This window comes from Notolabrus celidotus, chromosome 7 (assembly GCF_009762535.1).
Source record: "Notolabrus celidotus isolate fNotCel1 chromosome 7, fNotCel1.pri, whole genome shotgun sequence".
NCBI lineage: Eukaryota > Metazoa > Chordata > Actinopteri > Labriformes > Labridae > Notolabrus > Notolabrus celidotus.
This window is the reverse complement of record NC_048278.1, coordinates 11547332-11573781: the sequence shown is the minus strand read 5'-3', so window position 1 is coordinate 11573781 and position 26450 is coordinate 11547332. Positions and strand designations below refer to the sequence as shown.

At 40.3% G+C, this 26450-nt stretch overlaps 1 protein-coding gene across 1 annotated transcript in view; it reads right to left on the bottom strand.

Annotated features, from left to right (window-relative positions):
* LOC117815329 (sodium/potassium/calcium exchanger 3-like) overlaps window positions 1-26450 on the bottom strand; it is a 75008-nt gene that overhangs the window by 32268 nt on the left and 16290 nt on the right. The window contains exon 3 of the mRNA XM_034686981.1: window positions 340-416. Within this exon, the coding sequence (XP_034542872.1) occupies window positions 340-416 (77 nt within the window). The remainder of the gene's footprint in view (window positions 1-339; window positions 417-26450) is intronic.

Below are 26450 nucleotides of genomic sequence, written 5' to 3'. Positions count from 1 at the left end.
GATCAGCCTTTGGTCCTCCTTGCAGGTTAGCATCTACATGTCTGTGCTGGTTGCTCTGGTCAAGTGGTTTTATGTCAGTTTAACCAGACACAGCCTACAACTTTGTCTCTATTTTCAAGATCAAAATACTGACAAACTACATCACACTGCAAGATGCCATCTGTGCTTGTTTATATCTGGGTAGCTAACTGACTAGTAATTCTGGTGCTGACCAGTGAGGGTGATCATGCTTGAAAGTTTAGATGACTAAATGTATACGTCACTGGTAAAAAAAAAAAGTGCCTCTGCAACTTAAACACAGTCCCAGTTGAATGTTGAGATTTGTAGAAGGTAACTTACACACAGGACATGCAGGGCCACAGCTCCCTCTGTTCTCTCCTTGTGCGTGAACAGATCAGTAGGGAATTCATGTAGAGCTGCAAGACACAGAAACACACGGTCAGAACAGCGTATTTAGAGCATGAGTGTATGTACGTATATGAGGGTGGCACAGGTAACATATTTCCTATGCCCAACAGGAAGGTGAACCCTATGAGCACAAAAAAAATCATTGAACTCATGAGTACTGAGGAGCCTTGCCCAAAGAGACCTCTGCTCAAGTGTGTGTGAAAGTGTAGCTGTGCCCTGCCAAGGACTGTGTATGAGCAAGCCTCTTTCCTGAGAGAGCGACAAGAAGAGAAAAGGGAAATGGAAAAAGGGAGCACAAGCTTAGGACAAAGGGAGGGCAAAGAGGAGAGAGTCCATTTTAAAAATAGAGCGAGGCATATTTAGGGTAAGGCAAGAGGGATGGAGAGCAAAGGAGAAAGAAAAGGTGGTGGGAGTTTAGCTGCACTTTGCAAACTCCTAGTCTACATGGGATGAGGACAAATGAGCAACAAAAAGCAACTGTTTGAGAGCAAAAGACAGAGACAGAAGAGTGGAAAGTTGGCAAAGGAAGAGTGTGAAGGAAGAGGTGAAAAAGAGGAAGTTTGGTTCAAGTTGTGGCCTAAGTTATTCAACCCCCTCTCCAATGGTTCTTGATTTCCTCCCCTCTCTCGGCCCCACAGTCCCCTCTTTACTGCCGAGACCAGTGACAGAGGCTGCCAGAGAGTGTTGAGGAAGCTTTGCCTCACACCCCACAAGCTTCAAGTCACCCCTGTCATCGTTTCCTCCCACACTAATCAGGAGCACATTCACAGGCCGCTGCTAACATCTGTTACGTATTTCAGCACCTACTCGTTTCCTGGGAAAGGCCAGCCAGGCATCAGGTAGGGCTTGGCTCATGGTTGCTAGCATGTGGTGCAATAAATGGCAAAGTCAGAGTGAGAATGAGATGATTACCCGAATGGTGAAATTACAGACTAAGTGAAGACTACAGTGGAGTATCAAATAAAAACCGCCAGAGACCTAGTTTAGAGGTCTTTGAGGGGAGTTCTGGTGTTTTAAACCTCTATTTCTATTTCAGGTCTAAATGACTGACGGGTACACAATCAATGTATGTCCAATATGAACAAGTGTTTTTCCTAAAGATGGGCTCATACAGTCACTTTCAATGTTTAATGACTTTACCAAGTGGACCTTTACTGGGAAGAATATTTTTGTTAAGGTAATATCCACTTTCTAGAACCAGAAAAGGCTGTTTTATCGCTACCATCGAAGCCACCGGGCTCCATTTTACAAAAAGAAGATACTTTACTTTGCAGAAAACAGAACTTGCTGCCTCGCTCAGCTACTTTGTTTGTGTTATTGTGTGACTTTGGGGTTTTTAAATGGTTAGTTCTTGTGCAAAACAGTATTCACATGACCCACGATAACATGAAAAAAAAACCCTCAAAGACTATAGGACAGTGAAAGACAACTTGGGAGTTCAGCATTAAAAATGAATTTGTTGTCAGTAAAATTTTTAAAGGGAGTAGCATTAGGTTTTTCTATATCAAAATAGAATAATATTTAGTTTGATAAGACAACAATAAGACCCTGTGAATGAATAGGTTACATCATGTCAATAACAGCCAATGTTCCAACAATGTTCAATCTTTTTTTTTCATTTAGAAGTCCAAAGTCAAGGCAAGGCCGGGTCCTGATTATGAATGGGACAACTACCAATACAGCAATATACTGTTTAAGTTTTACATCATGTTTAATACAATTATTATTACAAGATACAATTTGATATATTACAACACAACTTCATGACTCCTCATGGTGCATTAATGACATTAATGAGGACAACACGGTCAGGGGATAACTGGCTGGAGAAGAAGAAGACCATGGGATGATGTTGAACAGTGTTGAAAAGAAGTTAAGAGATGTGCTGGCCCCTTTTAAAACCAAACAGAAGAAAGAAAGAAAAAGTCGTTCCAGCTCTTGAGCATGAGACGAGAGGAAAGGTGGAGGATGCTCTTCAGGCTGCAGAGAGGACTTCATTCACCTGCGATGAGTGCACTCCATGAGCAATGGAGTCCTGCGTGACTATTACTGCCCACTTTATTGAAAACAAGAGAGAAATACATTCCTACGTGATACAAACTTTAAATTACAGACTAAAACTTTGTTTCATCTTCGTGAAATCCAAAGTGCAGTGACTAAACACATTCATTTTTCACTTTACCTCTTTAGGAGCATTTTTTATTCTTCAGTGAATCAGATATTATCTATTATTATCTAGCTAGTCTCAAAATTGTATCAAAATGTGTCCCCCATACTTTAATATAGACAAGAATTCTCTATAAAGGATGCAGGTTAGCAAAGTTTATAGACCGGCTCCGATAAAGATGAAGCAATGCAAATTTAGAATCAGGATGACATTTAGTCTCTCCTGTACAAGACTATGAGGACCAACGCCAAAAATGCTAGACTTCATTCTGGTATGCAGACACTGAAAAATGTTAATGTTTGCAAGTTGGACCAACGATCAACTATAACCGTTTATTTACTGCTACAGCTGCAAAGTGCTAGCAAACTCCCAGATACCCCTGCCTTAATGTTATGCTAGATGTGTTTAAAGTTAATGAAACAAGTTTTAAACTTTTAAAATAAAACTTGAATTATTCAGTTAGGATCAGAGAAGAAATGAGGACTTGTTGGAAAAGAATCAGACACGTGAAGGTTACACAGTATCCATCTCTCAGAGGGTATGAAGCTCCTCAGTCAGGAGGCAGGTATATGAGTGGGTGAAAGAATGAATGAAAAAACTGAGTGTGCCTGGAGTAGTTTATCATTCCTCCTACATTGAGTCTTATTTCAGAATAAACAACACCACAACATGTTCCAGAGACAAAACCAGAGCATAACTGTTTACCACTTTCCCACTGCTCTCTCCCACTCTCCTAACTTTTTTCAACTCTGCTGACCTATTTGCATCTGAAGCATCTCGCTGTGTTTGAGTGGCTGCAGTCAGCCTCTGCACTATGTGTAACTGCTCAAACTTTTTAAACCTAACACAATGCAGAGCAGCCTGTAAAAAGCCACAGAGGGTACAAAGCAGCAGAGCAGACGGCCATCTCACAGTGTCAGCTGGATGTGTTTAATATTTACTGTTACAAGCCTGTGTTAGCTTGCCTAAACCCCATCCAGCCAAAATGCCAGGATGGTGTGTGAGGAGTGGAACAAGTAGCTCTCATGTAGGGTAAAAGAGATAAATTTAGACAAGAAAAAGACAATACTGATGTCTGAGGCAAAAACATCCATAAAACTACAAGAATTACGAATAAGGCAAAGAAGGCAACAGGGAGTGCTAAACTCTCAAAGTCTTCAAACAGCTTGCAGATGAAACCCATGCTGCTAATCACTGTTTCAATAAGCATGAAGCCTGATTTTCCATCAGGGGCAGTAGGTACATGTGCGGACGTGATGCAGAACCACACAGCCCCCCCCGAAGAAACCCACTGAACCTCCATGTAAACAAGGTGATTTATACACATCAACACAGAAAGATCTCTCTTCACAGCGCTCAGCTCTGAGTTTGGATCAGAAACACATGTTCACCATGTTCACACAGGCATTTAAATACACAGGGAATACAATTAGAGGAGAAATGGGACTTGGGAAAAAATCACCTGAAAAGTGAACCTTAAACCCTAAACACAGCAAGACCTGAGGTGTGCTGAGGTGTGAGCGTGAGACTCTGGTAATGAAGGGTGGTGTCATTTCTAAATCACAAGCACAAAACTGTGACTAATAGACTAAATATATATGATTAGTTAAACTGCAAATGTAAATAAAAGTATTACAAAGGCTCAAACGCTGTGTCGTGTTTTCACTCTCCTTTAAGGTCAGACCTGAATGATATTAAGGTTGAGGCTAACATCAGCAACTCTGTTCTGTCCTTTACAGGACTTGGGTGCCTTTGTCTTTAAGCAGTTCCTTATCTGAAAAACACCACACTGGACAACTAGTCACCTGTAAACATTTAAGAGACAGCTTGAAACAATGTTTTCAACCAACTTTGTGAGCCTACTATGTGTGTCTGTACGACACAAACTACAAAAATATTGATCCTGCTTTTAATATGCGCTTATTACAAAAATCTGCCTTTTTTTTACCCAGCAGCTGGAAAAACTTGTCCATGCATTTATCTTCAGTCAACTTGATTACCCTAAAAGTGTCTTCACGGTGTCTTCATTGACTCTGGTTATAAGTTGCACACAGCAATTTTCCTCCTCTTCATTACCAAAAGATAAGAGGTACTTAGGGTGCAATTATTTACGGCCAAAACTGCATGACACACCACAAGGTATGCAGCGTTGTGGTTTATCTGATTCCATCGCACTGGAATGAGTTGTTGAATCCGAGGAAGAAGTTTGAGGCTGGAGACAGAGTGAGAGGGTTACTGAGTAAGGGTAGAATGAATTTCACTCCAATGAATGCGGGAAAAACAGAAGCTGTATTGGCGTTATGATTCTGTAGTCTTGGGTACATGTCTACTTCCTCACCTGTTTCTTTCTCTTTCTCTCTGGACTCTCTTCTGCTCTTTCTCTTTCTCTCTCTCTCTACCCCCCACTCTCCCTCTTTGAGCTGTGAGGCAAAAGGCAAAAATAACAACCAAACACTGACTTTATAATCTGGTATAAAATGAAAGCTTTCACTAATCTAATAGATGGGCCTAAGGTGTGTCAGTTTATTGTGATGTGCGGAACACTTTAACAACCACAATGTGTTCCACCTCAATGATAACAAGTGAGAACCAAAAATACAAAGTGGACGACTAGAAAATAAACTTGACAATGAGAGGAATGCGCGGCGGCCACCAGCCGTCTTGGGCAATCGGCTGTAACGTGATTCTCCAGAACATCCACATTGCCAGTCCGCCAAAGTCAACTGTATCTCTGTTTAATTCCGTTTATAAGCATTTGCTCCTAGAAAATACAAGGAGCTTTTTGGCGTTCAGGAAAAAAATCTGTATTACAGTGATATATTTGTGTTATATTTACATCAAGGTTTACATGAATATTATGAGAATTTTCCATCTAAAAAAGGGATTAGTTTAACTTTTGAGTTATTAAAATAACATCTGAGCTTTAAAAGATGATTTTTCCATTTCTCTTGCATCAAAGTAAAATCCACTGTATGTAGAATGTTGCAGAGTGTTATAATTTTAGGGAGTCAAGTGTCGGGGCCCATGCAATGTGGCATTTTTTAAATGGCCCAAAATCCCTTAGATCCTTTTTTAGTAGCTGATCCACATTATGACCATCTTTACTACAAACACAAATACAGTTGTTTTTTAACCTTAACAAATATATAAAAATTGTATTTTACTTGAATTAATTAAACTGCTGTAAGTTATGTTTCATAACTTATGATTGCAATATATATATTTTGGATTTTTTTACAGTGTCAACAGTCAACAAGCCTGTAAAGCTTGACAGATCTGGCAAAAGTAGTGCAGAGGGGGTGATGATCAGCGAAGAGTCAGCTGCTTGGATGGTGTTAAATGTCCATCTTTAACCCTGAGTAGAATATGATGATCTGACATACAGCTGGTAGAGTATGAACTCATCCCCTAAGATCCACTCAGGTAGAAGTAGAGAGCAGGAGAGCTGCCAAGTGAGGTGAATGGCTCTCAGCATGATCAGGTGACACAAGGGGCTCAGCAGCTGAGTCCTGTGGAGTGGACGTGATGACGAAGAGGCAAAGCAGCCAGGATTCCCAGCCTGACACTGTCTGTGCCAGGGGGAGATACAGCAGAAGATGAACTCATAGTGTGGATTCACACCAAGCACCTGCCTCACTGATGCATGCTATCATATAACCTGATGACGTATGATTACTCTGACACACTCATTTCACCGGATCTTGAACTCCAAAAATTTTAGAGTACACATACACAGACTTTTTACAGGGATTTGTGGTCTCACATTCCCAGTTACACACACAACTCTTTGGAGCTGCACCACACCAAAAACAGAAAACCAATTAGAAAAAAAGATGGCTACAGCCGACATACAAAACTAGAGGCTTTAAAACAGTAGTCCACAGATGAGGGGTTGATTGTGACCATGTCCACTTCTTAGATAGTCTTTGATTTCTTCTGAGGTGTTGTGACTCAAATCATAGCTTATTTTTAAAGTTATAAAAAGGCAGACAGGATGAAAAACAACAGCAGGAGCAGGACTCTCTGTTTAGTTTTGATATCTGTTGGTGACTGAGCTGTCACACTTACACTGTACAGTCATGACGGAACAGCAAATAAACACAAACTACAAAAACACTCCTGGGCTTCTGCTCTTCAAAAAAAACATTGCTTTAACTGTAAAAGCACACTGAGGGGGGGATTCTTCACTAAAAATTGTGCATCATTTGCCTCGCTCTCTGTGCTACTCAGAGCTTGCTCTCATCCTGACAGCGCTAAATTCTATCCACATACTGTATGTGATGAGCTGAATGGAGAGCGGAAGACCTTCCTATTTGTGGAGTAGATTCATGACAGATGCAACATAAATTGTACAATTTATTTCCAGCTTACTTTCTGGAGCAAGCTAACAAAAAGCAGCTCCTTCAGATTAAAAGAAAAACACTCATGAGTAATGTCACAGACTGTATGTGTGGAGGTTGAGCCTCAGACAGTGATTCAACCCCTGATTATTATAATAACATAAATGTCAAAGTAATATTTACAGACTTTATATACAGATCTGTTATATTTAGGTCATCCAGAGGTGGAATTGATGTGTTTGATGAAGGAAAAATGAATGAATCAGGCCCTGAGAGTTTTCGTAAAAATGGTGAAAAGTTGTATTCACACACAAAAAACTCCCCAAAACTTCAACAAATTTTCAGAGTGGGCTGCATGTGTGAACAAACTGGATTTTTTTTCTTCAATTTCAATTCATTAGATAAAAATCCAAACTCTGATAAAAAAAGTCAGACCTGAAATGTGTTTTCCAAGGGCCTTATGTCCCTGACGTAAGGAATGCAGAAGGAAATATTAGGGAAAGTTCACTGTGAGTGAGTGGGCAGGGTTGATGACATTTATATCATGCAACCAGAGTGATCCCAGAGGAGTGAGACGTAACAGGATGAATAAAATCACCCGAGGTTGAAGAAGGAGAATAATTTACAATAACAGAACAGTGAGGATGTCTGCATATCTGTCCATTTACATAGCAGTGATGCAAATGATGCTCTCTGTTGGTTCATCCACAAACATTTTGTAAACATTACTATGTGGCTTTTACAGATTATTTTAGTGTCATGTCCTGCCTCCTGATACTCAGCCCCACTGCCCACCTCCCCCTCATCCAACATAGACTTCACCCAGTGAGGGAGAACTTTGATCAATTTTAGGGGCAGAGCTCCTGAATTTCGAATTTTCAGATGTGCATAAGTGAAAGAGGCTCTAGTCATTTATATTTATGCTGGCTAAAGTAATTTTTCCTTCAAGTAGTAAGGGTTTGATTACATCAGTCATTCCAAGGTGATGTTTTGTGTGGATATTTATTTTAGCTTCAAGTGACGCACAATCAGTTACGTGTCAAGGAGCTCAGTGGTTTTCTTTTTACTATACCCACTGGGTCACTACTTACACAACTGCTGCATTGAATGAGTGACTCACACCTCATTCAAACACACTGTAATACAAGCAAAGGTTGATGCTTTCAGGTATAACAAAAGGCACACACTGTCAGGAGATACCTTATGTCAAGAGAAAACCATCAAGGACAAAAAATTCTATGCACAGTTTTAGTGAGCACTCGCAAATCCAAGACTGAGGACTTACAGAGTGAACAGAAATTCTGCTGCATCTGCCACAGTTAGTTTGTTTGAGCAGAAGCCTATGATTGTGTGTGTGCAAAAAAAAAAGACTTCTCAAACTCTACACATTTATCTGATGGATGTGAGATCCAAATACAGACAAAAATGTTAAAGTTGTTTGAATTTTTTTTCACATGCAGTAAAGTACTAGCATGCCTAAACATGAACACTCACATCAGTCCACTTTGATCTGTTTTATTAATATCAGCACTCATGTCTGGTTGCCTGTAAATTCTGTTTCCCTCTGAACTCCAACTCCACAGCAACAGAGAGAGAGTCTCCTTGAAGCAGAGATCATTTCAGTGTCAGAACGAGGAGGTGGGCAAAAATAATAGACTGCAAGTTTAAACCTGAGGGGAGCAACTCTTTGGATGCAGCCGCTGCTCCGTCACAGTGTATTTGCCATTAGCATTGACGTTTGATGTACGACATGCAGAGTGCAGGCAGAGGTGCAGTGCATTATGCATGATGTTTGGGGATAAGAAAAAAGCATGTGCTCGGATGTATGATGGGGAATAGTGAGGGTGTGTTGGGCAGATGAGAAGAGTAAAGTTGTGAAAGATATTACCTGAATTTGACAGCTCATGTAATGAAGCATTCTTTAAAGTCTCTCAGGGTACAGTCTGACTGATGGTGGATTTCAGGGAACAGATATGCTGACTCTTTGATTGATAGGGAGGAAGAAAGCAGAGCCCATCTTGTCAGCAGAGGAACGATGTATGGTTCTAGGTTAACTTTCATTTTCAAAATCAAATAATGATCTGTTTTAAACCAAAAGCTGTCAAGAGGTGATGTGTTAAAGGTAATTTAATATCTCTTTATGATAGGAAACTGTACCCTTCATGCTGTGTTAATCATGGTTTCCATTAATATAGTAAATAAACAAGGCTGCACAAAACTGAAACTTTCAACTCATTATTTCTTCTTCATTATTTTTTAAAAGACATAGAAAGTGACTAAGGGGCTATGTCATTGTATTGGTATTTTTTTTAATGAAAATAAACTTTGTATTTTTAAAGAGCTTTGCACAACGAAAATACAAAGCCTCGCAAACAACAGATTCAACGAATGTAACATGGAGAATAAATATGTGATATTTTCAACAGGAAAAGTGAAACATGATAGTTAGGTGCCTTATATCGCAGATCCTGAGAGGTAATAGATAAATTCTATATTTTTTGCACACTACCTTTGCAGCAATATCATTATGCAAAGGCAGTTTCCATATTAACATAAGGGCTGTCAAAGTAAACATAATAATCCGCGCAAACAACTCTTATATTTTTGATGCATGCTTGCTTGTTCTTTGGTTATGACCCTCAGCCCCATCCTTAGAAAATCAAAGAGCGCTACAGCACCAACATTGTGGAGGGCAAGCAGAAACAAACCTCCTTAAACAGAAATGGATAATGAAACAGGTCTTTTGATGGCAAGTTCAGCTCAGAGCTCTGCCAGATGGTTTCTCGTCAAGACTCAAAGTTATTACTGTCGATGAGAACTGAGGCCCTGTTCATATTAACAATGTACAATTCTTTCCTTTGCGTTTACATGACACAAAAATGACTGAGATTGTTGGAGTATGACTGCCAGACCAGTAGCTGGCGGATTAACTTTGTAATTGAAACACTATGAGGCGCACCACGTGTCTGCGCATGAGGCTGTCCTTCAACAGGGCAGCGAGTACAAATAAGCAAACAAGACTGTGGTGAACGCATCCACAAAACCGGTTAACTTTGTCTGGAAAAGTGTTAATAAACTCAGTAGAGTCAGCAGCACAAACACAGCTCAGTGGCCCGCCATTGTTGCTATTATCGGTCTATCGTAAATGGTTATTTGACTGACAACGTAATACACATGTTTGAATACTCCTATGTGTGAAATAGTTGACTCTTATTGGTCAAAACCCAATACCAACAGTAATTCTCAAAAGCAAACGCAGCATCAAAAATAACCTGATTACACGTGTCATATCAAATCAATCCGTAGAAAGGAGTCTGACACTTTTCACCTCTGCTTGTTGACAGGACAGAAATGTCAACATAAATATTCCTGAGGAAATCCCGTTCACCTTGTTTAACAGTACCTTGATGGAAATGTTCAGTTATCTTGTGTCAACTGATTTATGTCTTTGGTTAGGGGTCAGGTATTAACCAGGATAATATATAGTAAATACCAAGGTGGTTATGAAAAGAAGAATCTCTTCAGGGTGAAACAAGATCCAGACTCGTGTCAGGATTCCAGTTTGCAAGAAAGGTTTTCATATCAGTACATCCAGGAGAAAAATATCCTGATACAATAAACCTGTGAAAGGGTTATTTGGTCTGATAATATCTGCACACATGTTTATCTTTCAGGCTCTAATTGCTGGAGTGGAATTTAAGAAAAGTGACTGAGTTCACATAGGGGAAAAAAGAAAGAGACAAAAGTGATGTAATTATTGGAGGGGCAATTGGTGCAGTTGTAGTGAGGTCACTGGGATGAACCATCAGCAGCTGCCGAGAATACTCTGACCCCACATAGCCCGGCTGGCTGTAGTATACACACACTTCTCAAACACACACAGAAAAAACACACACCAACTGAACAGGCAGATGGAGTGAGACATAAGTACACGTGCTGGACACACATGCACAGAGACACAAACACATGAAGGCCAGTAAGACTTTCAGTGTTTCCCTTTCTGCAATCATCTCAGCCTCCACGTTCGTCTTCACTATGTTCAATCAGCAGCAGTCAATGTATCAATCAGTAATCAAGCTCCAGCGTGCCCGGGGACACATTCTGCCTCGGTCTGCTTCACTCTCCTGACTGCCCGCGTGCTCGCCCGCCTGCATCATCCCATGCCAGTCTAATTTAGCAGGCAATTTGGAAGGAGCCACAGTGAGCCGCTGAGGGGGCCGTGAGTCGATCCGAGCATGACTTCTGTTTGCCTTGTTTTCCCCGTGCCGGGGCTCTGCGGCTCCTTTGCATCTCCTTTATGCTCCACTGAGCCTTTCAGATGCACAAGCGTATCACGCTAGCTGCCGTGTTGTTGCATTTCTGCCAAATCTCTCTTGCCTCTTATTACATCCTCTACAAGCTCTTATTTGCTCTTCCTGGCTTCCTTCTGCATTATTTGTGCTATCAGTGTGTTGTGCTAGACTGTGTGGACCATTTTTAAACTCACTGACTCTCCGTCCTTCTGGCTTAAAAAAAAAGGTTTGTCATGTTACCTGCACTTCCACCACTTAGTCATAAAACAACCTGATTGGATTGGATCCACTCCTTAAAATTGGGTATTTCAATGAAAAAAGTATTCTCAAATCAGATTAGATTACTTAATCCTGTTTTGGCTTTGATCTGGATATAACTTTTTGAGCCGGATTAGGATCCCTTTGTTTCCAAACATCGAGATTATCCTGATCCCAGCAGAAGGGTAGTTTCAGGATGGATTTCATGTTCAAAATGTTGTAAAATGACTACATTTGTCGAACAATACAACATTTATTTCATGTGGTTCATGATTTATATGTCTCTATGATTTCTTTTCAATCATAACTAGGGAGTTACTAGATTACTAGGTTTTATTGAAGCCAGTGACATTATTGATTCTTTATATTGAACCAACTATTTTACTGGTTCAGTTCCTTTATCTTAGGCTTGTCACAGCCGGCATGCTTTGTGCTAATGTCAACATGGGATAGGACATAAGAACCTTCACTGTATCTTCGAGGAAGCACCTGTTGATCCGATGATGTGGGTTAAAGAATGACCCTGTTAACTGGCTACTTTCATCCAAACCCATCTTTGGTTGTAGTTACGACAGCTATTGAAAAAACTCTCTGCCTTTAGGTTTCATCAAAGAAGTATATTTTATCATTATATTGAAAAATAAACTGGAATGCATCCACAAGGACTCTATGTGTTTCAGGTTTCAACCAACAGCTGTTGGAACCAACAACAGGCAGTGTAACACCAGCAGTGTGCAGCGCCAAACACATGGTACTGCTGATATTTAATGTTATGCTGTGTTGACAAATGTTCCAGCTTGTTGCTGGTGTTTCTACTCTTGCTTGAAATCACAGACACAGACATGCAGGTTGCGCATCATGTTGTGTCAAATTAAGCCACACTTCAAATCACTTCTGGATCAGGGCGATTCATCCAAAGCTTGCTTTCAAAAAAACTTCACATCAGTAAAATGAATCAGCTGATCTAGATAGTGAACTATGAGATTTTAAAATGAATATAATAGTAATCCAGATCAAAGCTGAAGTTAGCGGCTCTGTTCTGGGCTTTTACAATGGTCCCGGTTTTTCATGAAAAAAGTTGCTTTCTGCTGGCACCACACACACAAATCCAATAGTTCCTTAAATGGAACTTTGAAAGCTTTAATTAGACTAAATTAATCAAATACTCTTAATAAAAGCAGTCATCTTAAAGTGCCGGATGCTTAAAAATGTATAAAACAATTAACAGTTTCCCTTAAACATAGATGTGCATTGGGGACTATTGGCCTAGTGGTGTAAGTGTGCCCCAAGTGCAGAGGCTGTAGTCCTTGTTAATTGCCCAGTGGGTTTAACTTTCTGCTTCGACTATTTGCTGCATGTTTTCTCCCACCTTCTACTCCGCATATTTCCTTTATCTTCAGCTGTCCTATCAATAAAGACAAAAATCTAACTTTAACAAAGACATGTATAAATATATATAGATGTTCATGGGGAGTGCACTACTTGTTTTACACAAAGTCTCTAGGCTTCCCACTACATCCATTGCAGTTTTTCATAGTCATAAGTACTGAGTCCTGTAAATTTGTAAAATGTATGTCCTCTGTAAATTTAGTCTGTTGAACTAAAAGCTAAAGCAGTGTAACTTCACATTTTAGCAGGTCAAACAGACTCAAACATACTCGGGGAAGAGTTCCACACAGCTTGTTGCCCATGAAAGAAGCAGCCGAAACAATTCTGCTAAACTGAAAAGAGAAAATAAAATCCATTCAAACCTAAATGGCATATGGTGCAAAAAACAAGATAACCAATATCTAGTTCTAATTTGCGAGTTCATGGCATTTAAAGGAAATGCAGAGATTGTTTTGCTTTTTCTTTGACTAGTTTTTCAACTCAGGAGACATTTTTCCTGTGATACTCGCCCACACAAGCACCAAAAAAACGTTGTTCAAAGGTTGTAAATATAGCAAAGGGATATAATGGTGTTCAACCTTCAAACATTTTACTGTAACATTTAGGTTAGGATCAAATGAATCATATCAGCAAGTATACTTTACAGTAAGCTGCTCACCCACGCACTACCCATCTCTCTATTGACAGAGAAGGCAGAAGACAGTGCCCACCTTCTCTGCAGAGTAATGATGGATGGTCCCAGGCTCACTTCATTCACGAAAAAATATACAGTATGTGTTTAAATGTATATAAACATATATGTGTGAGGGCTGACTCAGAAACTCTCCTCCCAAAGTAACTAATTTTGTCGACAATATCAAAGAAAGCAAACAATCAGAGGTTATCTCATCGTCTGTTGCATGGATGTTTCAGCCTCAGTAAGGGACACCATGGAGTCACCAACATGTACGTATATGAGGGTGTGTGGTTTTTTTTGCAAAGTGGTAAATGAAGATGAGGAGGGAAGCAGGAGGTGTGCACATTCATACAGCCGTGTTACATTAGCTCCTGGCCTGAAACTCTCCCTCAAACATCTACTGTACAAACTCAAGCAGAAAACCACTCCCTCACTCCCTCTGTCTTCTATGTTATTTATAGCCATCACAGAAATGGGGGTGAAAGGTGGAGTAATGCTCAGGAGTCTTTGGGGATTTCCTGCAATCTCTGCTGTTTAAATATAAACCAGGAAGCCCCCTTTGCCCCCGCTTCACTTGCGTGCTCACCACTTTCTAACCCAGTTCTTCCGCCTAGCTATGAAGAGCCAGAAACCACTGAGTGCAGCACATTCTAGTGGTACATCAAAAATGATCACAAGTAAGATCTGGGTGCTCCCTTTTTACATCAGCTCATAAAGGGGGAAAAAAGAACGCAGGCTTGTTCACTCTCGTAAATGAGGCTCCCAAGACAAGTAAAGAGCATAGGAAGCACCCGCAGGTTGATGAGTTACATGGATGTCTATGGTTTCATTCGAGTGCTGAATGTGTTAATAAGCTTGTGAAGTCATAGTGAATTATTCAGTGTCTTCAGAGGGTTGGCACTGCTAATGCGAGTTGCATGTTTCTTTGATGTTCATTGTAAACGTGATTTAAAGTGAACCAAATCATTATTGTGGATATCATGTAGGAACAACAGCAACACGAGGAAGGACTGTTGGCTCACATATTATCAATAAATATGATCACTAATTTCTTTATTCCTTCTTTCCACTGGTGACTGGCTGCCCCCCTCTTTCTTGCTCCTTAGTCTCTTCTCTTGATTGACAAGTTGGCTCAGGTGAGCACATTCATCAGCTCATCCCATTACACAGCCGGCTAGGTCATTGATAATAAGGAACGCACCAGACACTTAACAATACATATCCATTAAGGTGTACTTGACTTGTCTATTGCAATAATAGACTGTCCAAGAAGATGGACAGCACAATAACTCACCGGAAAGTGAAGCCTTAACATCTAGAGCTCCCCCTGGTTACAGGCTTCAGTAGAAGAAATAAAGCCTCCCTCCCTCATTATAACGGATGGAACATGGATCAAATTACTAAATAATCTATGTGCTCTGTTGACAAATGAGGCTCCTGCAATTAGGGCTGGGTGATAATTTGATAATGATAATTATGGTGATATCATTTTTCTCAATATAAATATAACATATGATGAATAAAAATGCGTTATATTTAAACCTGTATCCAACCACTGGAAATGGAGGGGGCGCTAATGTGCACTGTGGGAAACAATAGCACTCTACTAAACTGATACACATAATACAATTTGATATATCTTTGCTGTACATTTAAATCAAATTATGCAAATGATCTCAGCCTGAGAAAAAAAAGAATCCACAAACTAAAACAACACAAAAACCACTGTCACCTACACTCTCAGCTGAACTGGCCTTCACTCCACTCTCGCAGACAAACACACTGGTTTCTATTCATTTACAAATCCCTCACTGGTAAAACCCCGTTATAGCTACAGTCACTAATCAAACTTCACAGCACAAACCGTAGCCTGCGCTCAAGTAGCCTTATCAAACTCATCCCACCCAAAGCCCGGACCTCCTTTGGTCGCACCTCCTTCCAGTTTTCCGCTGCAAATGACTGGAATCACCTTCAACAATCCCTAAAGCTGACCTCTCTCATTTCACTCGCCACTTTCAAAAAACTAATACACCCCATAACTCAACATCACTGCACTTGCTTTTAAATTGCTTTTAAGTTTTTCACTGCTGTCATATTTTTGTATTGTATTGTTCTGTCTCTAGGTTTCTATGTATGTCCTCTCTGTTTCTTGTTTTGCCTTTTATTTATTGTCATGCCACCTGTGTTGCCTCCTCGCCCAGGTCGTTATTGCAAATGAGAATTGGTTCTCAATTAACTCACCTGGTTAAATAAAGGTTAAATAAATAAATAAAATAAAAAAAATCTCTTCTTACACAAAAGACCTGCTTCCACTTAGCACCATCAAAATTGAGGGATTCAAGAAGTTTATTAAAAAACTAAGTCCCAGGCACAAGCCAACAAACCATCTGGTTTCTTTCACTCAGGACCAAAAATCTGCCTTTAAATTTAAATGAAATGATTTGATATTTATTGTGATAATTATCCATATCGACTGATCCGAAAATTTTTATTGTGATTACATATTTTTTATTATCGCCCAGCTCTACCTACAATCAGCTTTACTGGATGAGCAAATTGGAGGATGGACAACGAATGAAAATGTAAGACTAACTCAAAGGACACAAGAATCCAAGAATCTGTTGGGGATCTTTAATTGCGAAGTAAAATGTGTGTTTTGGTTAGCAAAAGAGTTGTGACATCAATTACCATCATCTCCACTAGCCAGGTTGCTTTTGAGCATGCCTTGGCTCCAAAATATGACATCAGTGCATGATGTCAGAGCCCATACAGTGGCAGTAACAGACACATTGTACAACACGTACATTTTCCATCACTCAAAATGTATTCCCTGGATCCTTAAATAACACTTCAATAATCTGAAACTGTGTAAATGTATTGATCCTCACATGCTGGATAGTTTGCAACAAAGACGCCTGGACAACTTTATTAAGGAGGAGGAGGAGGATGAGGAAGGCTCTCTGCATCAGCAGTGTGTTCAAGAAGGTTCGATTCGGCTCGCCCTCTGCAACGATACTGCTTCACCGCTTCCTGATTTCCCAAAGTACAGGGTGGGCTGAGGGACATAGTCACAGAACATGTCTTAATTGCGGGAAGACAAACTGGTGGCGTTAAAAGGAACTTGCAGTAACACATAATTATCATGTTAACTCTGACAGCTGCACTAAAAACACTTAAGCAATGAAACTGTTTTGTGTTAAAAGTCTGTTTTTCTGGGCTGCTTGCCAAGTTGTCGCTAGGCTCAGCTTGTTCCCCGGATTTCAGCTTTTTCAATTATGAGTCCTTCAGATTTATCATGTATCAGGTTTTCAACTGGACCAGTTCTCTGAAAACACATGAATACTGTAAGGACAACTACTTAAAACGACTACACAAAAACATTTCAGGATATGAATCTTTGTCTCTCAAACTCTCATCAGTGAACACAAGACATGCAATGAGGGAGCCTCTATCTTAGGTGTCATTAATGTCCTTCTAATATGCATTGTGTTGCCATTTATCTTTCAACACTTTCCTCATCTTTGGAAGACATTTCACTTTCATTGTCAACCTCAGTTCCATATTTTCTTCTCTGCTACTGGACACAAACTTGAGTTATATGGGCATGTACCTAAATAGTTCCCTGAAAAATCTGCAGACTTTCTGTTGTCAATGTTCAGCTGTGTGGCAGGCTTTTTGATCTGTTTATATCAGGGGGCATAAAAAGCCCAAAGTCTATCATAGTACTGACGAAAATGTCATCCCAAGTCCCTTAAAGGCTAATGCACAGACTAAGCCCCCCTTCAATTAGACTCGTACCCTCCTCACCCTCTCTCTGTATGGTGATGATGTCATCTCTCCCCCGTCAGAGCCAGGGAGCCTTATGTAAGAGGGGGCAAGGCTCCGTATGCTCAAAAAGACAGGGGAGGGTTGGGAAGAGGGCACTTAGGGATATGTATGAGAGCATGTATGTGAGTGTGTGTGAGTGTCCGACAGAGCGAGAGCAAAAGACACAGTGAGGGAATGTGTGTGTGTGTGTGTGTGTGTATATGTGTTTGTGCATGCGTGTAAAATTCTGCCCTGCTCCCTCCTCACTGATGATATAATACTTTCAGGCTGTTGTCATGGAAACGCACAGGCACCACTGGCTGGATTTGGAGTTGGGGGGTGAGATGACGGGGGAGGGGGTTGTCTAACTGCATTTGTAGATTTGGATGGCGAGCTCTTATTTGGATTGCGCTGTGCGTATTTGATTGTGTGTAAGAAAGAGATTGTGAGTGTGTGTGTGTGTATGTGTGTGCATGTGTGTGTTAGGGTTGGGGTTAGTGTCTGTGCACACAGATGCTGTTGCTGTTTTGCTGTTCTGATGACTAAGCATATTATGTTACAGTTTGGTACAGACCAGATCCAACCTCTGGAGTAAAAGGCTCAATGGAGGATTTATGTGTGTGTTTGTGTGTGTTTGTGTTTGAGTGTGCATGTGTGTTTGACTTTTTGTGTGATAGATAAACAGACAGAGAGGGAGAAATAGAGCAGGACAAACACACTATGAGCTGTGTAACTATTTGATGAGACACTATTTCTGCTGTGTTGTGTCTGCGGGTGCAACCCTCATAAAGATGTTTTAGCTCTTTCAGTAATTTACAACATTCATGTTCTTGTTCACAGATCACACAGGTTGAGAGGGACAAAGTTGAAAAAATATCTGTTTCTCCAAAAATTACGTATAAACACTTAATTTTCATTATTTAGGAGGATTTTTCAAAACTAGTACCTCAGTATGACCTCGAAAAGCAAACCATACCATCAGCCAGAAGTTTGTTTATTCCTATGAACTTATTCTTAAAGCCTATCAGCTCTGTTATCTGGTTTCCCTGAGAAGTATTACAGCACCCTGACATTAGAGCCTAAAGCTGTATCTTTTGTTATTATCGTTGTTGCTCTGTTTGTTTGTCTCTATCCATCTATTTCTTTCTCCATCTCCCTCTATCCGTACTCCCAACCCCAACACAGTCTCAGCAGATGGCTGTCTAACATGAGTCTGGTTCTGCTCGAGGTTTCTGCCTATTAGAAGAAGTTTTTTCTTGACACGACTTAAAAGTGTTTGCTCGTGCTGGATAAATATTGGTTATAAAATATAACATAACAATGAGTATGGTCTCACCTGCTCTGTCTGTTAAGTGCCAGAAAATAACTTCTGTTATGCATTGGCTCTATACAAATAAAGATTAATAACAACCACCAGGGATCTTTGTAAAACCAACAAAAATTAGACACTGAGTCATATTTGGAGCCCTGTGGGATTTCTTGTTTTCAATATGAATGATTCACTTTTATCAGGCTGTCAGACAAAAGCTCAGGATCCCACAACAGAACCAAACTAAGGGACAGTTTTATACAATAAAAGTGCCACAATAGAGCTCCATTAGCAGATCAGTGGGAGCCACATGCCATGACTAACAGTTAAATATGCCATTAATGAATTCCCTGCTAAGTCGCTGCACACAGGGGTGTGAGGCACTATGGATTTGCAATACATCTCCCTCTGTTCCCAAACTACCATCAACTGGAAAATATCCAGCCCATAATGAATGCAATGATTCTGCATCTCACACTTCTGGCTAATTATGCACAGTGGGAAATGTTTTTTTCCATGGTGTGTGTGTGTGTGTTTGTGTGTGTGTGTGTGTGTTTGTGTGCGTGTGTGTGTGTGTGTGTGTGTGTGTGTGTGTGTGTGTGTGTGTGTGTGTGTGTGTGTGTGTGTGTGTGTGAGTGTGTGTGTCTGGTTTGTTGTTTTCTCTGAAAAAAAACAGAATATCCTCTAAATGATGTTATAGCGGCTTCTATAACAGCGTCCAGCTGCAATTACACGCCAGTGAGGTTGGAGGAGGTTGAAAAACACATTTGAAGATGACTTTCAAAGAAATGGCTCGAGATGTTTTGGACTTTAAAGGAAAGAGAGGGAAGGGAGGGATCAGAAAGGTAAACTCCATATCCCAGCTGATCTACTTCATACTCCTATATCTGCTTTCTTCTATCTAAACAACTGTTCTCCGAAAGATCTGTTTTTGTCTGGATAATTTAAGCACCATCCAAACACAAACCTCTAGATAACAGAGGAAAAAAAGATCTGCCACAGCTGGCGTGTACACTTATTTTGTATCTAGTCAAAGGGAATAAATTCACTGAGGCGCAGTGTAATCGCCCTGAAAAACAAACTGACTCTCCTCCTGATTTAGAAAACACAGTCATGTTGCCTTTTCTAAAACTGTGAGATGAACAGTCGCTCAGCTGAGGGGCAAACAAACTCATCTGTGTACATTCAGCATATTTTATAACCCATACAGCTGGGAGTAAATAAGGTTCCCACACAATATCAATTCTAAAACCCCACATTTCTTCACTCCAAATTTCTACACTTCTCGGTAGATCTTAAAGATCACTTATTGTTCCAGAGTACCATTAACTAGATGTTTATTCAGTTAGAATTTTTGTAAAATCTAACTTGTACTTTACAGTCTGATTATGTATGCTATTATGATGGCAAGCTTTACATCTGCAGGGATAGGAATTCAAATTCCAAGCACTTGGCAACAGTGGCAGAGAAACGTCCTTCTTACAGGCAGAAACCTCGAGCAGAAGCAGACTTAATGGTGGGCAGCCATCTGTCTCAACTAGCTGGGCAAACAAACAGAGAGAGAATGATGGACTGACAGGGAGTCAGCAAGACAGATAGACATACAGGGAGACCCAACGGACAATAACAACTCAGTTTATTCTAACTCCTTCAAACATTCCTGCTCACAGCGGGAATAACCTTACTACAGATACAATGATCCACTGGTCGCTTTTATTGTGGTCAGAGGAATCATTATAAATAAAGCTTAAAATGATGTGCTTATCCAGGTTGAACAGAGCAGTTAAAGATTAATACTTTGAGCATTGGGATAATTTAATGTCACCCCCTCGTCTCACAGTGAAGACTCCACGCTGTGTGGGACATGTGTGAACAAGCACTTTGGAAATTTCAGGGGCAGCAGGGGCTGTGAAAAATGTAAGATAAGTGAGGCCTCTCTTATCAAAATGTTTTGGACTTATCTGGGAAAATCCTCTGGTGACCATCTTTGGCACTGTATTGGAGAAGATGATGTGTGCCTGACTCCAGTACAGTGCAGTACTGTTAAGACGAAGGGATGCTCCCCTGTCCACCCACAGTCAGTCGCTGGGGGACATAATGTCCTGCTTAGACTATAAAAATAATTTGTTATTCAGTGACAGTTTGTAATAAAAAGTTTATTTAAGTATAAGGACCTTTTCTGGAACACTTTCAGATACTCCAGTCAATTTAAGGAAACACGCCCCTTCTCTGTTTGACGTCACAGTTTTTTTGCTAATATATTTTCAGGCACCCAATTCAATGAGTCTGATTCATTTTTACTGTCACCTTTGATATCATTATTGCTATCATCTATCTTTTAAAATTACCTATTATTATTACTAGTACCCTTTTCTTTATTACTGTTTTGTTTTTTGTTTGTGCTCTGTTTCTAACTGCAGGATTGTTGTATTAAACTAATGAAGCATGGAGCTCTGGTCTGAACATTGGGACTGTTGGGGAATGAGGGGAATGCATTATTGATGCATCTTATTTCTCTTATCATGCAGTTTTTTAATGAACAGTTTGTATGTTTGTTTAAATGAATGAAACATATTAATGAGTGCAACATTTTGGAGGCAGAGCTTCTTAGGACCAACAGAAATGTTCAGAAGTGTGTGTGTGTGCATCTGTATGCTGGAGGGCGTCAACTGTTTATCAACACTGTACTGCTCCTATTCTGAATGCACTTTGCTTGGTATTTCACCTGCATTGGATTTAAATTCATCTTAGCTGCATCCAGTGCCTCATTATAAATACAGTACGTAATACCAATAGTTAGAGGGTCACTGATGGATGAAAAAGAGAAACATGCTGCTAACATGCATGCTATGTTGAGTATGTGAACTGTAATACGATGAATATTATTGTGTCCAAAAATAGCCCACTACACCATATGGCTGGGAGAAAAGCATTCTGGGAGTTTGACCTGACAGAGGTTGCAAGTTAGAGTAGAGAGAACTCTGAGACTTTTCATGTGAGGTTTAACATTGACACTCTCCCTCACACTGATGATAAAGACGTTTGATTCGGGCCGCTGCACAAGGAGTCACTGCTGCCCCTCGGAGGTGCAGGCGTCATGTGAAGCTGTCGATGCTCTAACAGCGCCAGGAAAACAGACAGAGAGCAAACAGTGAGGACAATAACAAAAACAACTAGGGGGACAGTGGCGCTCAGCATGACAAAGAAAAATAAATAAATAACACTAAAAAGGTGATTAAAGTTGCATTCCCCACCCTCAGGGGCCTGTACAAGCTCATCCCTGTGTTCATCTCGTGCATATTCCGAGCGCACGTGGAGGGCTGGGGGCCTGTTCTGCACATGCTCAGTGGGCGATGATGATGTGGGCTGACACATCGCATGTCGTGAGCGTAGTTACCGTGCTGAGTAATGTGACATTTAAGGACTCCCGCTCTTTTTTTTCCTTCCTTGCACACTTTAGAGCACGCACACACTTTTCACCCCCAAACAAACATCTACACATTAACATACACAGATGTGCTTGCATGCACACACAGATACACATGTATCATGAACACCTTAATGCTGAGAGGATAAAGTTTCTGCATGCTATGAGTATGACTCACTGCTAAAAATCATGACGGAGGGATACGGTGGATACGGAGTCATTTCACGAGGTCCACTGCTAACGCTTGTTCACTACTACAACAGAAATCACATAATCTTACATGGATGTGTATGAGCGCTTACATAAGAGTATAATCATTATTTATGAATGCTCAGCTACTTGCAGAAGATGGATTGAGAGGGTAAAAGTAGAAAGAGAAAAACAGAAAGGGGGAATAAGGACAGCTGTTTGGAGTCATACTTGCTTGTTGGACGACTTTCCTTTTGAATCTGAACTTGGGTTTTATTTCGTGTTGAAAAATAGAAATCCGAGCAGTCAGTTGATGAGATGGATTAGAAATAGTTCAGCTAAATTATCTAAACGTCTTTTATCTGAGGTAAAAATGAAAGCAAGCACATAGTGAGTAATTCCCATTCGACCTCCGTTTCACGACTGCTTGATTTTGCTGCTTTAATAATGACCACAGCAAAGACTTGTGACTCTAAATGTGATGACTTATCAAACAGACCAGCAGGAACTAGTAGATTAAATATAAATAAAAATAATCTCAAGTGGGACGGCATGAATCAATTTCATAAATTGCACCTTCAATTATCATTTCAGCCCTGGAACTATTTTATGATTTGTTGTAAATGTTGATTTTTTTCCTCATTTATTTACAACCCAGAATACCAAGAAACAACAGCAGAAGTTTTTTAAAGTTATATTTTTGGGGCATTTTTGCCTTTAATGGACAGGACAGCTGAAGAGAAATTCAACATTCACTTCCACTGTTATGCAGATGACACCCAGCTCTACCTCACCACTAACCCCTCGTCCACTCTCCCACCCACCTCCCTCACTGATTGCATCTCTGAAATAAAAACCTGGTTCACCCTAAATTTCCTTACATTAAACAGCAATAAAACCGAGGTTCTCCTCATTGGCACCAAATCCACTCTATCCAAATCCAACAGCTTCTCCCTCATCATTGATAACTCCTCCGTCTCACTCTCCCCCCAGGTTGAGAGTCTGGGTGTCATCCTTGACAGCACATTATCCTTTCAATCACACATCAATAACATCACCCGGACTGCCTACTTCCATCTTCGTAACATCAATCGTCTCCGCCCCTCCCTCACCCCTCACACAGCCGCCATCCTTGTCCACAGCCTTGTCACTTCCCGTCTGGACTACTGCAACTCTCTCCTCTTCGGCCTCCCTCACAAATCCCTCCATAAACTCCAACTGGTCCAGAATTCAGCTGCCCGGATCATTACCCGAACCCCCTCCATCCACCACATCACCTGTCCTCCAACAGCTCCACTGGCTCCCTGTTCAGTTCCGCATTCAGTTCAAAGTCCTCCTGTTAACATTCAAGACCATCCACAACCTTGCCCCCCCATATCTGTCCGACCTCCTCCATGTTCCCACTCCCTCCCGCTCCCTCAGATCCTCTTCCTCCATACACCTGTCTGTCCCCTCCGCCCGTCTCACCAAAATGGGGAGCCGAGCATTCAGCCGCTCTGCTCCCCGTCTCTGGAACTCATTGCCACCTCAACTCAGAAACCCAGATTCTTTCCCCCATTTCAAATCACAACTCAAAACATATCTGTTCCAAACCGCCTACTCCGTCTGACTCCAATTGCACTGTCATTTTGTTATTGTTTCTATTTTTTCTTATCACTTTGTTAGTTTATATTGATTTCATTTTGACTTTGATTTTGTTTCCTTTAATGTAAATTTGTGTATGTATATATATATATCTGTGCGGTGTCCTTGAGTGCCGAGAAAGGCGCCTTTAAATAAAATGTATTATTATTATTAAGAGAGACTGGAAATAAGGTGAGTAGAGAGTGGGGGAGGACATGCAATATATGGTCGAGGCTGGAATCGAACCTGAGACCTCTGCAACGAGGGCTACTGCCTCTGTTTATGGGGCGCGCGCTTAGACCACTAGACCAACGGTGCCCCAGAAGTTGTTTTAGGGCTAGATTACTTCAACACAAGGCTATGATAACACTCGACAGCTTCCAGATTTGTCATCCAAACTTAGGATGCTGATGTTTTGCTTTAGCTAAAAGTGTTTTAGTACCAGCAAATGAATGTACTCACTAGCAATTGAAGACTAGTTGTCATATGCCTGCTTAACTCTGACCAAAACAGGTCCCTTTTGCGCTCTGCAGCAATCACAATTTAGAGCACCAGTGCTTTACTTGAACCTGAGCTTGGTGTGAGAAAGTGTGCACTGAGGTACATCCTCCTGCTTCCCTATATTCACAAAGGAAAGACTCAACACTAAATGACATGCTCATATTACCCATCAGGCCATCTTCCATTAAGGAGATGCATCTGCTTGAACACAACAGATGGGTCATGACTGACGGACAAAAGGCACAGTGCAGATCCTGGAGGATGTTTGAAGTTTTGTTTTTTGTTGTACTGCAAGGAACCAACTAAGACTTTTCTCACTGTCTATCATTTAGCAGCAGTTCTTCTGAGTACAGACTTATAAAAGAGACAGGTATACGTAAACATGTTTGAACACAAGGCCACCAAAAAAAACCTAATGTTACTAAATCAAAAAGGTGTTCCAGATAAAGTCATGATCAAAAATTAAATACATTATTTCTCAGAGAAAGATTGAAGGACATCTCATTTAAACAGTCATCAAAGTGTTGTTTGAATAATTTCTGACTCACTAAGAACCCAGAGTACTTCTCTGTTTGTTCACACTGTGTCATAGCGTTAATAACAGGTGGGCACTTTAGAAAGTCTAGTGCTTTCAGGTCAACAACATGTCAGAGAGGGTTTCTAAACCAACCTCCTCCAGTGTCAAACATCCACCAGATCATCAGCAGTGAGGTCAGTCAGTTTGACAAAACCCACAGGGTTATGTTTGGGCAGAACCCTGGCCCTTCCAATAGACCGTAGAGGACTTATTTTAAAACAGTGTACACCCCCATGGTAACCCGGGCTGCAGAGTGTACACAGGTTAACTTCAGTCTTTTGAATTCATTTATGAAAGCTCAACAGCTCATGATTCATCTGTGTGGATAAATGGCCTCACACAGCTGCATTCAGATTAGATGAATGAGAAAAAACTGTAGTGCTGCATTAGTAATGTGATGTATGGAGGAACATTTATCATCGAGGAGATACATGTTTGTAGCATTCCAGAGCATCCTCTTTTCCAAGAACAAGCAGGTACCTTACAGAGCATGATTTGAATGTCAATAATGAATGAATGACATTTCTATGTGAGTGACTGAAGCAATCACATGGAGCCACATTCCCATTACCTCAGCGTGATGCTGGCTGAGTGAACAGAAACTCTTTTCACATGTGCAGTGTGGTGACACAGAGCTGCACCAGAGATTTGAGGACTGTCACCTAAAGGCTGGAAGTGATTAGACTGTCAACTTACAAATTCACCCTGCAGTTTTTCTTCATTGCCATGCAGCCTCTCACTGACAATTTTTTTAAACAGGTTTGTGTTGATATTTTTCATTTCGTTCTGACACCAAATTTACCCCAAATCTCTAAACTTTTAAAGAAAACTGCCTGCTACACATTTTACCATATTTCACAACCACGTAAAAGAAGTCCAATGTGATTTTTTTGTTTCTTTTATTACTTATTTTATTATATTTTCCGTTTACTTTTATATACAGATACTGCCATATGTTATTTCTAGGGCTGTCAAATGATTTTTTTTTATATCCCCTCATTCATATGATTGTTTATAGTCAACTCGCAATTGATTTGCAAATTAAACAAACATTTTTCATATTTTTTAAATGTACCTTTGAGGGATGTTTCTCAAGTTTTAATATTCATTATCATGAGAAATTACAAATATGCTTGCTTTATTCTTGTTTTTTTATATTAATTTCAATATATGCTTTGATAAATCTTGGCATCAGTAAGTTTTGATGATTTATTATAAGCTTATTATAGTTTATCTTAGGAAGTTAAACCGATTGTAATTCCATATTTAATATCTATTTAATATTACTGGTAAAACAAATTTCTCCCTAAATAAAACTGCAGTATTTCCGACCTGACCTCTAACATTTCTTAATGTGATTCTATGTCACCTAGTTAGCTTACTAGCCTATGTCCTGATGATTTTAACACCTTGGATTAATGTTTTTGTTCTTTCTGGACTTGCTACAAAGTTTGAGTGGAGGAGGAGGATGACTTTCCTACAGCAGC